The sequence below is a fragment of the Engraulis encrasicolus genome, chromosome 15, assembly GCF_034702125.1.
Source record: "Engraulis encrasicolus isolate BLACKSEA-1 chromosome 15, IST_EnEncr_1.0, whole genome shotgun sequence".
NCBI classification, from domain to species: Eukaryota; Metazoa; Chordata; class Actinopteri; order Clupeiformes; family Engraulidae; genus Engraulis; species Engraulis encrasicolus.
The window spans coordinates 762,864-781,479 of NC_085871.1; the positions used below are offsets into that span (position 1 = coordinate 762,864).

Here is an 18,616-nt window from a genome sequence, read left to right on the forward strand (position 1 = left end):
ACCATCAACTGGACCATCTGCAATCCCCTTCACCATCTTCCAGGTGCCACACACACCTTTTTTCCCCTTGTGTAAACGTGTTGCAATGGCATGCCTTTGCTAGCTTTTTGTAAAGTTTAATTTTGTTTTCTGAAAATGATGTGGCCAACAGTCATTCCCCTTCTGTCCCTTCTTCACCAGTCTTCAATGGGGATCAGGGGGAATATATAAAAAAAAAACAATGAGTGACTAACCCAGCTAGGTTAACTCCGAGTGAGTTGTAAACCTCCTAAAAGAAGAGACTTTCATCAATCAAAAACAGGACCGACAGCTCTTTTCTCTTCTTCACTTGCTCTCTCCTCTTCTCTTCTTCACTTGCTCAGAGTTAACATACCCGGGTGAGAGACTAAACCCGCTGTGATCTCATGTGATGAGGCAGCAGTTGATGCAGCGCGGCCCCAGGCGTCTCTTCAGCGCGCCCTTCTTGAGGTTGTGGTAAATCATCTAATAGAAGAGTCCTCATTTTTCTGAACTAAACGGAATCTGCGGGCTATCTATTAGCAGGTTTACCACTTCCTGTTGGTGAACGTAGCCAGGTGTATCATTTAACCATGTTCTTGGAATTAGCGCCCCGCTGTGATCTCATGTGATGAGGCAGCAGTTGATGCAGCGCGGCCCCAGGCGTCTCCTCAGCGCGCCCTTCTTAGGCGCCAGGATGGCGATAATGGCCTCGTCGAACACCGTCTTCAGCCCCTTCTGTGTCAGAGCAGAGCACTCCACATAGCAGCAAGCCCCAATCTGCAGCAGGGTTACACAACACAACCGCCATCACATCTTACATTACATTCAAGATTCAAGAGCTTTTTAGTGTCATTGACAAATTTGACAACAAAATTGCGTTTGAAATACAATGTACACATACTCCTGGCCGCACTTGTCTAGCGCGCCGCCAATAAATTACATTTCGCTTTTAGACTAAGTAATTTACAAATGAGGACAGAATCAGTAGATTATGACGAATACAGGCATCACATAATTTGTGATAATATCTACTTTTTATTTGGTCCAACTCCAGTGCTTCAGATTGGGACCCTTTTCTACACGTCTACATCTTATACCCGTGTGATGGTCATAACTTTAAAGGTCCAGTGTAGTATTTGGTGTTCATTCTTTCCGATTCCCATTTTTTAAAGAAACTTTTCCCACTACCATCATTGTCAAGTGTTGCTACCTCAATAAGGGCTGACAACGACCACCATATTCCTGTGTCATTCTGGACTGTTCTCTTAATCAGGGACGCACTCTAGGGATGCAAATTATTGATGAATTCATTGTTAGTTGCTTGGCCTTATCGATCAATTTACGATTAGTTGATAAGCGGATGTTATCCCCAAATCTCAATATCTCAATGTCCTTGTCTTTTGAAGCGTGCACATTTGAACACCGCTCGTCTGGGTGTGTGTGACCCTCCTTACCTCCTTGGCCAGTTTCTGGCCCTGTTCTGTTGGAATGGGCTTTTCTTTCACATCATTTAGCTTGGCAATGGTCTTTGGGTCATCTCGCAGGTCAACCTGAAATTAACCATGAACGACATTAAATTAAAAATGACGTAGAGACCATTTATTCCCCAACACTTGTATGGTCCTACTTTTCCCCAAAAAACTTTTTGTGTGGTCAGGTGTCTAACCTGCCCTCTACCCATTACCCACAGTGTATTAAACAGCAAAATGTTCAGAGGGCCATCATCATTGTCTATCGCTTAACTGAAAACTGAAGCAGCCAGGTGCGGCAAATCATGTGCTGACTACCTGCCCATGAAATGAACCCACTTCAGCCACCACACATCGCTCTCCCATTTCAGCTTATTTCTCATTTTAGCAGGCTAATACTAATTTCCAAGCCAGCTGAACCTGATCGTGTGTGTGTGTGTGTGTGTGTGTGTGTGTGTGTATGTGTGTGTGTGTGTGTGTGTGTGTGTGTGTGAGATTCTGGAGGGGTTTCAATTGTGTATGGGTGGAGGGATGGAGGGACTCTGCCATCAATCAGATCTGCATTTGTATTCTGCACAGCCTCTGCCGTGATTAAGACTGCGGCTCGGACACGGCAGTAAACATTCCTGACAGGCATGTGGGGTGATGACAAACACTCACCCACAAACTACCAGAGCCACAGCAGTATGGGCTATGACACATATAGGGGACTTAAAGGAGCAGAGAACAGCCTTAAGGTACGTTATGTATTTCACAAAAACAAAATCATTTTTCAGAAAGGAGACATTTCATGACAGAAATGGTGGTGAAGATTTTTACTTTTAGTTCTGAATGCAACTAATTCTGATTGCTCTTAGAGCTGGTCCATAAACAAGGTCAACCGACCACAGTCACATGTAATCAATAACTTGTCAGCAGAGGTACTGTAGGTGTAGACAGATGTTCTGCAGATGTAGAGACGACAGCATTACAATGTATATACGTAAAATGCTTTCATGTGTGAGATTGTGTATTGAACCAGCTCTCTTCTCAGACTAGTAGTGCAGTCATGGGATGCTTTCTAAATCAGGGATCTTGGCATGGGTCATGAAATATTCTATTGTGTAGTCATGTAGATTTCAGATGAAAATGTGGATGGAACCAGTGGACGACTTTTGGGATGCTGGCAAAGTAGACAGTAGACAGCAGAGAGATGTTCACAAGAACCCCAAGAGGAGAGGGCAACCAGACAGGTAGATATTCTATGGTGTAACTTAGTAAAAAACCTTGCAATGCACAAACTTTCTGTTGGTGCAGCCAATATTTTGTTGTAAACCTTCGTGGTGACTAGGAGGATGGGTTGAAATGTTTGGATTACATTTGTGGATTCTGTCTCCTTATGCTCATGGAGGGTATTTGCACGAACACATTGGTGCATATAGAGTTAAACCAGAGATTCTTTAAGTGAGATATGCCATTGTAATAGGTTGCTATGGGCACCTAACATGACCAGGTTCCGGTCTGCCTAAAGGGGTGTGTCATAATACTCCTAGCATTGAATAGAACAGTCCTTAGGTCTGCCTAGGTCTGCCTAAAGGGGGATTTCCCGGAAACAATGGGCCAATGGAACCTCTCTCTCTCTACTCTCTCTGGTTAAACCTCCTCCTTGTAGTGCACTTCATTTCTGAGCATATGAGGAGAGCTGAACTTGTGTGTGTGTGTGTGTGTGTGTGTGTGTGTGTGTGTGTGTGTGTGTGTGTGTGTGTGTGTGTGTGTGTGTGTGTGTGTGTGTGTGTGTGTGTGTGAGCATATGAGGAGAGCTGAACTTGTTTGTGTGTGTGTGTGTGTGCGTGTGTGTGTGCGTGCTCGTGCGCGTGTGGCATCCCACCTGGGTCCCGATGAGCAGGTAGGGCACGTTGGGGGCGTACTCCTGCAGCTCCGGCACCCACTCCTCCCGCACGTTCTGGAAGCTGGCGGGGTTCACCACGGAGAAGCAGATGAGGAAGACGTCGGTCATGGGATAGGAGAGCGGACGCAACCTGTCGTAGTCTTCCTGTGGACCAATCAGATGCAAGCTCAGATGAATAAGATGAAGACAGGTACTTGGTTAATGTCATCGCCCCCACCTCGTGCTTTAAATGTTTTTCAGTCCTACAGTGCCTGCCAACAATACAACAAATGTGATTGCCTCTGCTGAAGTGTGTTAAGTCCGATTTTCAGGTTTGACAATGTTTGACAGATTTTCAGTCGAGATTTTTGTCGTGAAGGTGATTCATTAACTTAACAATGGTTGCCTAGGTCGCCATTAGTGTGACATGATGCTCTAGCTACCGTTACCATGACGGCATAGTCACAGGTGCAAATCAACATCAGGCATGTGTATCTTTTCCTGCTTTGAAATGAGGGGAGGATAGTTGTGACTGACTGAGTGCCTGTTCCATGGAGAAGCATTTGTTGTGTATTCCCCTGTTGGGTCTCCTTGTTAACAGCTTGTGGCTTTTTTATGTCACTGCTTTTGAGGGTCTACTTCGGGCCTGGATCTGAGCCTGCGTAACAGTTAAGCCTAGATTTACACTTTCCATGTAAGAGATACGTGTGTGTGTGTGTGTGTGTGTGTGTGTGTGTGTGTGTGTGTGTGTGTGTGTGTGTGTGTGTGTGTGTGTGTGTGCAGTAGTATCCTGGTTAGATCAGATAAAGTTCAATAAGTTACTAGTTGTGGTAAAAAGAAAGGTGGCTAAATGGTTGCATACAGTGACCATAATCCACTGGCAATAAACTGTGCACACCCGAATAAAAAAAAGACAATGCTTTATTATTTCAAGGATGGTGTAAATGGCAATTATGTGTGTTTAACCTTTACTACTGTACAACTTTGGTGGCCATCTGACTATCTGACATGGCACTCTAGACGTAAAACAATGACAAAGGTTTGTCCCTGAACTGTGTGTGAAATCAATCAGGCCCAGTCAGCTACTATAAGACGTTGTGTGAAAAATCTGCATCAGCAATCTGACACTCAGTGTTCCTGCACCACTTTGACCTCTTATCAACTCACACGGCAGCTTGAAACTACAACAGTAACCTGAAACTTTACACACTCACTCGCAGCTGTCTAAATCCTTAGCTCATTGATAACAGCTGCGATGGGATCGTTTAATATCGCAACCCAATGCAAAACTATGACTACGACTATGAGAGTTTGAAACGGAATGTCCTTCCTTGGGATTAACCCCTTAAGACAAGGCATTATAAATGTGCTGTTACCAGAATGGCAATGACCAAGTCGTAATGTATTACTAAAGGCCCCATGCACTGTCATAGTAGTGAAGTACTATAGTTAACTTTCAATGTCTATTACAGTGTGCAACAGGATGTACGGTGTGCACTAAGGGGCTACGGCGTGAACAAAGGTGACAAGTTTACAATGATGTCAGAAACTTTAAACAATGCCAATGGTCTAAGCCATTATGAAAAAAAAAATCTAGTCTGTACTGTCAAGATCAACAGATCAATGTTAAAGCTGCATTGTGTTAATGTACTGTGTTATTGTGTGTGTGTGTGTGTGTGTGTGTGTGTGTGTGTGTGTGTGTGTGTGTGTGTGTGTGTGTGTGTGTGTGTGTGTGTGTGTGTGTGTGTGTGTGTGTGTGTGTGTGTGTGTGTGTGTGTGTGTGTGTGTGTGAATTTGTCGGTGGGCACTGATGTTATAAATATACCCCCCCTGCCTGTTAAAACATTCCGCCAGGGCAAGAAGGATATTATTTACGCCCTTTCTCTGCCAAACTGAAATTGGAATAAGGCAACAGATCACGCAGGCCACGTCTCAGGCTATCTCTCTCTCTCTATCTCATGGGCACATGGGGTGATATACAGCAGCTGAGAGTTGCTGCTGCATGTTGGATAATAAGCAGCCAGCCCTGTGCTGGGGGATGGCTTGCGTTGTTTACAACAGTGGTTTTCAAAGTGGGGGCCGGGGACACCTGGGGGGCCACGAAGGGGTGCTAGGTCCGTGGCAAGCTGGATGAAAAAGTATGGCAAAACAAAACTAGATTTAAAAATAATAATAATTAATGTACACCAAAATAAACAATTATATTACTGTATTGCTATTATTGATTTTTGATATATCCTAATGGGAGTTAATATACGTACAGGTATGTATCTCGGTATCTCTATCTGAATGGGGCCCTGACGGAGACATAGACTATGATTGTGAAAGGAGACAACTCATATAAAGGGGGCCTTGACTGGAATCTACATGTATATGGGGGGCCTTGTCATAGTAACGATTGGGCAGTGGCTCCCTACCTTTTTATGTGGTCTGGGATCCTACTTTGACATCCCAATTGTCTGGCAACCCCATACACTTACTGCGCCTTAACACGTCAGTTTTGACAGGACATTACCGTAAAATTGGATTTTGAAGTGGGCACCGACTGTTCATGATCCGATGGCTGAATAGTGGCCTCTTAAAAAATATTTTTCAACAAATTAAATCGTTTAACAAATTATCAGTATGCGCTTTTCACAACTACGCATTTCATGCAACCCCATCTGAAATTCAGGCGTGCCCAACCTGGTTGTTAAAACTACAGTAACACAGCAGAGTTGTAACGACATGTATCAAAGACTGAGATTTTACCATTCCACTGCTAAGATTGCAGACAGTATGCTGTGAGTTGCTCTTCAAGTCGAACTGACCAGAGGTGAAATTCAAGTTTTGTTTTAGCCAATACTACATAGACCTGTTTTGTTTGTTCACCTGCATGTGCAGTGCACAGTATACTGCATGTTAATAAGTGAGGGAGTGAGTCAATGAGAGAGGGAGCAACCGAGACAGATACAATTGAGACCAAGGAGTTTGCGCTCTAAAAGCGAAGGGGAAATGGTCTGGAACAAACAGGCACTAGTCTAATGCAGCGGACCAGTCAGTGGAGCACCCTGTCGTGCCCCTCCCTCCTGTGTGTGTGTGTGTGTGTGTGTGTGTGTGTGTGTGTGTGTGTGTGTGTGTGTGTGTGTGTGTGTGTGTGTGTGTGTGTGTGTGTGTGTGTGTGTGTGTGTGACACCCTCTCCTCCCTCCCATGCTTCTCTTTCCCACTCTGCCCCTGACCATGGCTCAGCACCGAGCAACCTGCCCAATACTGCCCAACCTGCACAGTACCTCACAATGTTCACACATGGACTGGTAGTTGTATGTGTTTGCCTGTGTGTGCATGATCTGAAATGCACACATATTGTACAGAGACTATGACATGCTTCTGCTCATGAACTTGTTTTCATCTTTAATCACGTCTAGGCTGCTCAGCTGTGTGATGTCAACATGCGTAATATCATCAGACACTGAAATGTGGTTCGTTCTCATGTGTTGCTTGAACAATGCTGGCTGCATTCCTGATAAGCAAAGGTCATGGGAGTCAGGGCGTTCTTTCCATTGTCCTAACTCAGTCCTCCCTTGTGCTTGTGGCCTTGTGATGATGTCATTGATGACAGAAGTTTAATTCAATATCTCGCAAAAGCGCAATTCAAAGGTCATTTTCTCATTTGCAATCGGGATGTTGAATGGGGAAAAGTCCCCCAAAAGTTGTTGTGGCTAGGCTGACAGCGGGGAAACTTCACTGTGTCCTCCACTGCGGCGGGGCATCGGCAAAGCGCGAGGTCACAAGCAAAGGTGGAGGACGGAAGTTAGGATAATGGAATGTACCATATGCTCCTAAGGAGGTGCCAGAGATTGTTGGGGGTCTGTGGAATTTTGTCTGTGTCTAGGTTGTGACCAAAATGATACTTTATACAAAATGACACTATAATTGGGCCGACAGAGTCTCAACAACACATCCAGCAGCATTTCCCAACCCTCCCTCATCTCCCTCATATCTGAAATCATCAAAAATATAGCCATAAAGAAGTAGCCTGGCGACACCATCCTATGTACTTCCACCCAAAGATTTTGGCTCCGCACATAGTCTGGCGAAAACCTCCTGACGGATTGATGGAGTCAACAGTTGGCTTTCGCCCAGGCTAATAAAGAAGTAGCGCCTTAAAGTTTTTTTTTGAAAAGTAGTACCTGACCCAACAGTGTCTTGACCATCTACCAGGTACTGCGGTAGGAATAGAGGCGATACAGGTATCAATTCTTTTATCATGAGAAGGGGTGGATGTCCTCTAGACAGGCTACACCCTCCTAGTGACGCAACAGTTTTGAAAGTCAATTATAATCAGGCTAGGCGTCCTCTGTCTTCTGCTCAAAATCAACCCCCACATGTTTGTCTAAATGTGCGTATGTGCTATGTTTTTTGTCTTATGCCTCAATGTTATAATATCATAATGTAGAGGCATAAGATTTTTTTCTCCTCACCTTTCCCAATGTTAGGCTGCACTGAGTCCAAGATGTTGCTGCATTATGGCGAATCTGTTCTCTGTGTAACCGTTTTCAATAGCCCTCCATTACTGCGTGGTCTGAACGTGTGAAGATGGCCACGGCTGTAATGCGTACTCATGGGCGGCAATAGAGTCCACTAATAGGGAGAAATTCTACACACTGGCCTTTCAATTCCAGTTTAAAATACCATGTGATATATCTGTGCATGTAAAACCTCAAATATGCCAGTACCACCTAACCCTAGATGTGTCTGATGTCAGGTCAAGTCACATGTATTTATAAAGCATCGCAACAACAGCTGACCAGAGTGCTGGGCAGGCAGGGTCAACTGGGAGACAAATAGAGAGGACAAGGTGAATTGAGCATGATGATGAATACACAGACAAGACATCCATGCCTTATTAAATACCAGAGAATAAAAACTGGTTTGTAAATGAGAGTTAAAATGAATAAATAAAAGAACCAAGTTTATGTGCAGTCACTGCTTTTCCCAGAGCTAGGGAGCAATCACTTATATTGAGGTACTGGTCACTCCTGCTTTTTGGAGATGGTTGACTGACTAAAGAAGGTGACGGTGATGGTGTGGTCTTAGATCATGTATGAATGTTTAGAATACTTGATGCAAGAATCCTATATGTCATGATTTGAAAAAAAGTACATGTAATTTAGCGATAGAAAGACAAGTGTTGTAAATAATGTATTGGAGGTTTTGTACGGCAGGATTTTTGTTATTGATTGTGGGGCGCATTGCAAAGGATTATGTGAATCATCACATTTTTGCAGAGCTATAAAATATGTATTTTTTCTCTCTCCACAATTTAAAGGTGCACCGAGCAATTTTTTGTAGTTTATTTCTTGAATTCATGCTGCCCATTCACAAATGTTACCTTTTTCATGAATACTTACCACCACCACCAAATTCTAATTATGACTGGGAAAATTTCACTTTCCATACATGAAAAGGGGAATCTTCTCTATGGTCCGCCATTATGCATTTACAGAAATTCCAGACATTTTTAGCTGCAAAACTTACTGTACTTTGGTTATACTAGTAACTATTGGTTTATTATTTAGTACTATTTGTGAAAAGGTCATATTTGGTAATAGGCGGCACCGTTTCAATGAGCAGCATAGTTGCAGTATCGTTCTACACAGTGCACCTTTAATAGTTCTTCATTTAGACCATCTGCTAGGAATGAATGCGATGCAGCCTTCAATCAATATTTTGTGCTCATTTAATCCATTGGCAGATAACTTATGATGATGCATGAAGTTGAACAGTAACATCCAGAACCATGGGGCAGTTGAAAAGATACACAAATGTATTTGGAGTAGCAATGGGGAGATATTGTTTGGGATGGATAAATGATTCCAGAACACAGGCAGGGGTCATTGACATTGTTAGAAGCAGACGTCAGGGTGGTACAACCACAGTTAATATATTGCCACTATTATATAAATTTAAATTATTTCTCGTTTCTACTGGATTAACTAAAAGCATATTGATTTGTACATTAGTTTTTGATCATTGTATTTAACTAATACAAGAATGCCAACATCTTTGCATGTACTACCTTGCGTATGCTACTAAAACCATCAATGACCCATAAACCCACAAGGTGTCATGGTGTCCACCCGTCCTCTTCACAAATGTGTACTGCATTGCTGTAACTGTGCTACCACAGGCAGCTGAGTGGAGTGTTTGTGTGTTTTCATTACAGTACTTGTGGAGTTGTGTCTGCCGTGGCGCTGTAAATGGTGCAATTTAGACCTAAGTGCCGCTCTCCAATCAGGCCTCCGATCCTGCAGTGAGAGGTGAGGAGGCAACAGAGAGGGAACGGTACAGTCCAGCTGTGCTCTGTGTGTGCACATGGATACCAAAGACTACAGAATCTTAGAGCGCAAAAGTGAGGTCGTCAAAAGGCAGTGTGATGGACATTTCGGATTTCCCTCTTTGTAATCAAAAGAAAATCATTACTTTTACACATTAATTAAGGCGAACTCTGATATCAACTGAAAATGTATTAAAAGGAGTGAAACAAAGAATGAAGATATGAGAAGGGTGGTGGTCCATGTCAATCATTTTCATATTTGACTCATGGCATTAGTCGCAGTGGTGGAGGTCTCCATTTTTACATTTAAAAGCCTGTCTCATAGATTGTGGTATTTTGAGTCAAGCCGGGGTGTGGGCATATTATAACAATGTAACAGTACATACAGTATAATGCTATATAACATAAACACTGTTACAACTTCTGAACAAACTTCTCATCAAAACTATTATAATGAAAGACAGAACAATATCATTTGGATCATGTTCAAAGCCATTTCATCACAAATTGTTTTTAGTTGTATTTTTAGGAATGATAAAAACAGTGCAATCAATCAAATTAGTTTTAGTGAATCGACAGAGCTCTACTGCAAGGCTTCTGTCTCTCCTGTGATCTCAGTAGGGTCTGCTACATCGAGCATTGAGATGCAAGCTACACAGCTACAAGCTACAACATGGCTTATACCTTTGAAACTAAAAATGAAATAAAAATGTCCTTCAGTTCATCCTTGAAAACCAACCTAAATAGTTTTACTTCAACTACAACAATTCTCTCTGTCAAGAAAGACAAGCTAGTAGACTGTCGTCAATTTAGAAAAGATTTATTCATCCTCAAAGTCGAGCTGCATGTACTGTACTCCAACTTTTCAAAGTCTGCACAATCATAATAGCAAGGAGCATGGGTCAGGAGGGCAACTGGGGTTAGTATTATTGGTCACGCCCAGGGGTGTAACGCTCCCCTCCCCTGCCTCAAAATATATGGCAGTCCTGTGGAGCTCATCTGGATAGATACCCACAACTACCAAGCACAACCACAACTGTCAGCAGCATCAACAACCCCCCATCATTTGCATCTTTTATTTTCTTCTTCTTCTGCTTCTTCTTCTTCTTCTTCTTCTTCTTCTTCTTCTTCTTCTTCTTCTTCTTCTTCTTCTTCTTCTTCTTCTTCTTCTTCTGCTTCTGCTTCTGCTTCTTCTGCTTCTTCGAGGGCTTATGACCCACTTCTTACAAGTTGGAGCCACATGTTCTGGCGAGGTCCACGAAGAGAGAAAACGAGAGGAAATTTGAAAGGGATCCTTTGTTCCTTTGAGTCCGCAGTCATTATTGCAACCATACTTGCTCTGACCCCTAACGCAGCCCTCGGCTTCCACTGATCAAGCGCAAGAGGCAGGAGGTCTAACGAACACCAGCTGTGAGAAAAGTTTGTATGGTGTGTGTATGTGTCTCTCTCGCTCTTGAGACTTCTTTGAAATCAAACTCTGCGTGGCCACATCTTGACTGTGGCTTGCATCTGGGCTGTCTCCCGACGGAGAGTCGGAAGGGAAAACAGCAGCCACATGTTTGCCTGCCTGTAGCCCCCGTGGCAAAGCCCCTCTACCGTGCCTCAAGCTCCATGCAACGTACACCAGTGTTTCCCGCATCTCAATACAACTTGTTTGTAAGGCAAATTTAGAAATTGAAACAAAATTGCAAAAAAACACAATCATTTAAGGCAGTGGTTCTCAACCTTTTTGGAACAAAAGCCTGCTGGACCTCATCATTAGCCTTCCAAAGCCCCCTTGATCTCATCATAAGCCTGCCAACGCCCCCTTAGTATTAAAAAATAAAATGGACTAATGCCCCCCAATGGCAACTAAGCACCGCCCCCTCTCAGCTGTATCCTTCTCAATGCCCCCTAGGGCCCCCCAACACCCTCTGGGGACTGTAGAGCCCCCGTTGAGAAACACTAGTTTATGGATTTAAGTAAAGGTGGTGAGTGTTAATTGTCAATTTCCTTATCTGTAAAATGTTAAGGGAAACCGCCTTGCACGCACACTGTGGCTTTACTCGCCCTAAGCACTGGCCTTCCACTCCATTAGATCTCTCGGGGCAATTTGGACCAAGTAAAGCAGAGTACTTTTATTGATCCCGAAGGAAATTAAGGTGTCTGTAAGCTTACATGAATACACAAATGCAAAATATATACCAAGACCTAATAGTTGAAGTGAAGCTAGTGGGGAGTGTAGGCCCTAGTGTACAAACATAAATGTTGATACCCACACTTTTTTCACATCACAACAATCAATATTCAGTTATTGTTATGCTAAGGTTATGGACAGTTTCCCCCTCTCATTACTAGGCTACATGTAGTATATGCATCTGCCTGTTTTGTAAAGACAATATGAGCGACACTAATTATAATTTTAGTTATGTTTTAGTTATGTTGACTCACTGGAAACTATCAAAATGAAATTGGGTTTTACTTACCTGACCAGCTGTGTCATACAGTCCCAACAAGTATTGTTTTCCCCCAACATTTACACTGACTGGGGAGAAAAGCACACACAATTCTTGGTATTCAACCAGCAACCAATTTCTTTGACATTTCAAGTGACACATGTTTGCACTTGCTCTACCATGCAATCGTGCCTTGCTATGCAAATTAATTACTTGTAGTAAACAACTATGCAAAACGGCTCACACAGACTGGTATCAACATCCATTGGCTCTGTGAACAGTTTTGCGAAGGAAGAAGGGGGTCGCTGTTATGGAAGCTCACAGGTGGTTTTAATAAGAACAGGACCAAGAACAGTGACTAGAATTTAACACGCACCGTTTTAATTGCCCAAGTGCTCAAGAATAATACTTTTACGCACAGGTGTGCGCAAAACTACTGTATATTTGGGTACGATAACCTGGTAATGTTACAGGTTTCAAAACTTCAATCTGAAACAATCACTAGTTAATTCATTTATTCAGTTGTGTCATAAACAAAGAATTATCATTCATGACTTACCTGCGTAATGATCAAATACCGTAGGCACGTACTCTTCGGGAAACGCGTCGTTTGCATAGCTCATTAACAGGCAAGTTTTCCCTACGGCGCCGTCACCGACAACTACACATTTCAACATGATCGTGCCAGTCCCGTTTGCCATGACTCACACAGAATAACCATTGTCAGGGGCTGAATCTCTCTCGCTGATGTGGAGTGAAACCTCTCCTGGCCTCAGCCGTCACCAGCGTCCCGCCTGTTGTGCACATCGCAGGGATGTGAGTGCAAATGCCATCTCCTTGCTACTCCCTTGGCTATCAAACTCAGCAGAGTGTCTTTTCTTCTCCCTATGCGCACACAGAGATGCAATCCACACGTTCCCTGTCACTGACAAGCACCCAGGCGACATCGACCAAGCTCCTGTGATCGGCACCCTGCGCCCGAACTCGGAGCGTCTACAACCCAGCGGCGCTTTCTTGCGACCCACATTCAGCACACGCTCTGGCACCAAGTCTCACCTCCCTTCGGTCCCTAGACTCTGCTGGAGCCCGCACGAGCTGACTTGCAACAGAGGCGGGGTAGGCATTCTGAACAAGGGGCTGTGTCCAAAGTTCCAAAAAAATAATCCGTCTGGGGATCCCTCTGCTGCATAGGATTGCATTGAACAGCTGTAAACGAGAACTAAAATTAGACTGCTATATAGTGGTTAGGCCTACAGTGGCCTATGGCATTTAAAAAGTCCAGCGTGATACTTGGACTTCTCGCTCTTATCGCATTGCACATCTGTGTAATCTAGGCTGATATTGCAAATACATTCGTTTGTTCAGCCATTGTCCTAGTGAAAATACAGTCCATATGGTAATTTGGTTCCGTGTGAATAATTTTATTTTATTTTCAACAATCATTTATGACGACAATGCAGCTTTTGTCTACGCAGATATTTGTCTATGCATGTGGACATCACAATGTGTCAATCTAATTTTATTTAGTTGGACTTTATTTGCAAGAAGAACTTTGCTGACTCTCCCTAACATCTGACTGCGGTCCAATCAGCTGGAAGCGAGCTGAGCTGCTCAAAGATGCGCTGCTGGATCACTTTTGACAGCTACTGCAGGAGTCACGTGATCAAACAATTACCTCATACCTTTCGTGGGCGCGCGAGCGCGCGAGCGAGGGGTGTTGTATTTGAGTAGGCATGCAGAATACTCATCAGACCGACACCTTTTAAGTTCCGATTGTTTGGTGATCCAAATCACCCGCAGACTACGGGAATTACCTTAGTATCAGGTTATGACACCAAATGCTATTTGTAGCCTATGTTATTATAAACAGACGTCGTGTTGTTTGAAATTATTTTGCTGCCCTTCTGAAATGGGAGGTACTAATGTTGTCAGTTATACATGTATTTCAGACTGGGGTGTGCAATAGATTAATTTCAGACCTATCCAGATTTTAGCTATAATACATTTATTACAGTGGCAACCACACCCACTCTGGTCACACAGAGTCGGCTATCTGCAGGTACCATACCAATGACATTTGATATCACCAACATGATAGATTCGTAGTGATGTGCAGTGCGCAACTCCGCTGTTGCACAGGGACTAACTATTGCTACAGTGATGGTAGTGCAGTGTTTTCATTCTCAAATTTGTGGAGTGCAGGGGGGTTGGTATGTCCAAAAAGGGCGGTGCAGTTGCTGTGCGTCCTTTTGAATGAATTAGGGGCTTATGATTTCATCACAGCAGCTCAGAGGCACAGACGGCTGGTGGTCTGTGTATTCTAGACCAAGCAGTTGATAGGCCTATATGTTGATTTGCTGATGCCCAACTTACTGTCATGTGTTTTTTTTCTCACACAATATAAAAGTCACACAGCATAGTTGCCTTACCCTCATGAGAAGATCCTGCCTTGTCATAGCATAAAGGACCAAAGCTGTCATTTTATTACATTATTACAGTAACTAGCCTACAGTATTCTTGCAATAAAAGCAACATTTTGGAATGCAGTGCCCTGAATACTACGGCATACTACTCTTTAATGCAGAAGTGCAAAAGTTTGGATGCAAAATATTGCAGTCTTTCATTAAAATTGAATTTCATTCTGCTCTGCACTGCAGTTTGTTCCATAAGGTTAATGGCAACATCTCTGACATAGCCACTTTGATGTGGAAATTGACTCTACCTAAAGAATTATTGCAATGAAGTTAAGCCCATTTCCATTGAACTGGATTGATGATGCTAATTAATCCCTTGCTTGAGAATGAATGCATAGTGCCTGATTGCTCAGCTTCCAAACAATTTGATATTTTACCATTCAGAACTACAACTTTGAAATGTTGCCAAAATGATACCCCCCAACACTGTGTTGAAAAATATCTAGTTCTTTTGTTTTGTCCACTGCAGCTTCGTAATAGTTGCATTTATGTAGGCACAGCAAACGCCTGGAACAAAAGCAACAAGAGGTTTGAATGCACTCTGGGTCCCTCTAGTGTTTCAAAGCTAAACCCTTGAAACAGCTCAAGAAGTAGCCATTAGGCCTATTTTTAGAAGAAGTAGAGACACATTTTAACTTATCTGACCCCCAATATTAAATGGCCACAGGGTCAGGAATAGTTAATTAAATTGGTGTATTGAACGTCAAAGATTATAACAGGTTTCCTTAATACTCTATCAGTTCAATTAGGTTATGCTGTTCTTTCCTCAATCTCAAGGCCTAGTTTCCACCATCCTGAGCCAATCCATGACTATGGCTAAGTATGACTAAATATCATAAACTCTATTTAAGGAAAAAACGTCAATGGTTTTTTAATGAATATTATTCCTTTTACAGTAGTCAAAATACAGTATGTCACAGCACAACCATTTCCTTAGTATTCTTCCAATAACTTGTTTGCTATGTAGGTTGAGGTGTTATAAAAAAGGCTGTGTGAGGGGGAAATGGGGGGTTTAAGAGGGGCCTATGGATTTGTCCACATATTGAACAGCATGCTGTCAGGAAGACAGATGACGAGTGAGTCATGACTTGTTTTTCCTTTTGGCACCCCGTAAAGTACACCATTATTTATTTCTGTGTCTCAGATGGCACAATTGGGCACTTCAGGCACTATATTTCACTGCGTAACTAATACGAATACATAGTGCCTGAAGTGCATAAGTACGCCATCTGAGGTTTCAGAGTTGTTTGGAGGCTTGAACACTAGAGGGCGCTTCATAGTGCTTACTCTGAACTAAGTGTCACTGATTTGCCATAAATGTATTAAACATGTAATTTGGAAAGAAAAGTGTGCACACACATGAAAAAAAAATCACTCATCTTAAAACATGATGGATGCACGCCAAGCACCATTCACATTCATGTTGTGGCGAGTAATGCACCGAATGGATATGTGTTTGTGGCTTGAAAGCAATTGAGCTAGAACTAGACACCCATGCTTGGTTGTGTTTACGAGGTGGTTATTTCATATCAGGTCACACAATGTTCTTCAGGGCCACGGTAGCCTATATGAAACATGACTGAATTACCTTGCCTTCATTGCAAGGTGATCTGTACCCAAAATAAGTGTTTGTCTGCAGTCACTGTTAGATGCCCAGCTTCACTCAGCAAGGAATCTCTGGCACATCTGTTCACATCAGTCCTGGCCTCAATCACTGCTGGAGAAAAAGGATACAAGGTGACCTGCATGATATAAGAACTGATAGTGTCAAGGCACTTTACGGAGATGTTGATACAGATCAACCAATTTAAAATGTCCTCTAAAATGTTTCCTAAAAGGTGTGAATGGTCAAAATGATTATTTTGCTGAGGTGAGAAATATAGACCAAAGTAAAACATGGTGGATAAAAGCTGATCATATAAACTCACAGTTTCAGTAGGCCTACGATATTATGGACATTCATGGCATTGTTAAAGATGTTTGATTTGATGTAACATAGACAGTATAAGCGACAGTTATTAACAGTTGAGCGTAGAAAGTATTGTAGGTAACCGTATTGACCCGACTCTGAATGTATCACAGACTGCGCACATTGTTACAAACACAATCAGACAGTGCAGATCAAGAGAGAAGACCTGCCGTCCTGAAGCATATACGTTTGTAAAAATAGAGATCCTGAAAAGTACACTAGTGAAGCTATTCCGACAGGGAAGAGGCTGTACTAGAAGCATAGGAGATGTTTGTGGTTACAAGAAATCATACGCACAGACAGGACTGATGATTGATAGGATACCATAAGGAATGCCAGTGTCTGTGGCACCCACTTCATATCTGAAGTTATCGTGAGCATCCCTTTTCTTATTTTCTTTTTGGCTAGTTTCTTTACAAATGTGCAGTACACTGCCGATTTCGCTCCAACAATGCGCGCACAGTCCTATTACATCACATCTGATCTGTGTACAAACAGTAAAGGGGTCTATAAGTTAGTAACAATTTTCCCTTAATTTTTCTACCAGCAACAGCTGTCTATGAGCTATAGTTATCCATGTGATTTTGGAAATGCACACTGTCCATCATCAGAGGACTTAAATAACCACAAACATTTAACGGGTTGACTGGCGCCATGCAGGTTAGGCCTACAATAAGCAAATTTTCAAATCCCTTGGGGAAGCGAATTTGCCAATCCCATAATGACATGGTAAGACTGGACAGGGATAGTCAGTCAGTACGCTAATTGAGGGAGCAAGTGAACGGTGACTCATAGACTACAAGCAAATTACATGCCATGATGGACCATTAGCGATTGGTTAAATCAAATGCACATTTCAAACTTCAACAGAGTTCACTCCTCCCACCACTAATCGCTTCTCGGTCATTACAGACCCTCTGTATGAGTGAAATTAGTAGGAGGGTAGGATAAGACCAGATAAAGTTGTCATGGCAAAAATCTTCTTTCTTTTTTGCTTATGGTGTTTGTTTTATCAGTATTGCAACAGTGGTACATTCTAAATATTGTATTTGTATTTCAAACTCAGTCAAACTTTGTAGCCTACTTGTACACGGTCATCCTTCATTCAGTGTACAGGAATGATTTTTTTTCGGGACAGGCATTTAATATCCGGGACAATCAGGAAAAACCTGATTAGTATACACAAGTTGAAATGCAGTCTTTGACATATGTTAGAGCAGTGGTGGGGAACCTTTTTCACTCGAGGGCCCACTTCACATTCCTCCAAGGGCCGTAAAAGTCCTCTGAGGGCCATACTATGAACACAAACCAGGATTTCCCCCTGCACTTCAGGCCTATATTGAAAGCAGCCACCTTTAAAACAGACCCCGCCTTCTCTAGGACCCCTGCAACTTAATTGTATTGCAAATGTAATATCTAACATTCCTTTACAAAATATGTCATATTTCATAAGCATGACTTTAAAATTACCCCTGTTTTAGAATCTGCCACACAGAGATTTTTTTTGGTTTTCCTCTAGTAGAGTGTTGTTGTATATCATAGAGTGTGTAATTTTTTAAAATCTTTTTTTTTTCTAGCAGCAGCATTTTCAACCTGGTAGTGCCTACACATATGACCTTATCTCTGCTCCATCAGATTGCTTTTTGAACTGAGATTACATTACATTACATTATTACATAATTACTAGATGGCCCTCATACTGTATATTAGATTCCAGTTTCTATCTAAGACGTAATAGATCAGTAGTTAGAAACTTGCTCGTCATGACTTGTGGAAATGAATGGCGAAAGTGAACATCTTCGTCATACCTCGAGGAGATCATATTTAATCACCTCTGTCATTGCCTCATGCTTTCAAACTGATTTTGTTTCAACAGTGTCCACGAGAATACCGTTCCTAAAATACACTCCTTCCTCGCCCCTGCCGACCCCCCAATCCTCCCTCAGCCCACTCCCCTGATGTGATTTTAAGGGCTCTTGCAGACAAAAGAGTCCCCAGAGTCTCTCCTTAGATTATTTTTGGTGCCGGGTCTATCAGCATCCTCTGTCCGTGTCTGGAGATTGACAGGACAAGTGTTCCCTGCAT

General features: G+C 42.6%; 1 protein-coding gene across 1 annotated transcript; it reads right to left on the reverse strand.

Moving 5' to 3' along the window:
* Nucleotides 1–13: 13 nt before the first annotated feature.
* Nucleotides 14–13,203, reverse strand: rhoq (ras homolog family member Q). Its single transcript, XM_063216755.1, has 5 exons — nucleotides 12,648–13,203; nucleotides 12,119–12,177; nucleotides 3,337–3,501; nucleotides 1,455–1,550; nucleotides 14–777 (listed from the first exon to the last, which is right to left on the reverse strand). The coding sequence occupies exons 1-5, from the start codon at nucleotides 12,787–12,789 to the stop codon at nucleotides 622–624; spliced, it is 618 nt and encodes a 205-aa protein (XP_063072825.1). The 5' UTR covers nucleotides 12,790–13,203; the 3' UTR covers nucleotides 14–621.
* Between the last annotated feature and the right edge of the window lie 5,413 nt (nucleotides 13,204–18,616).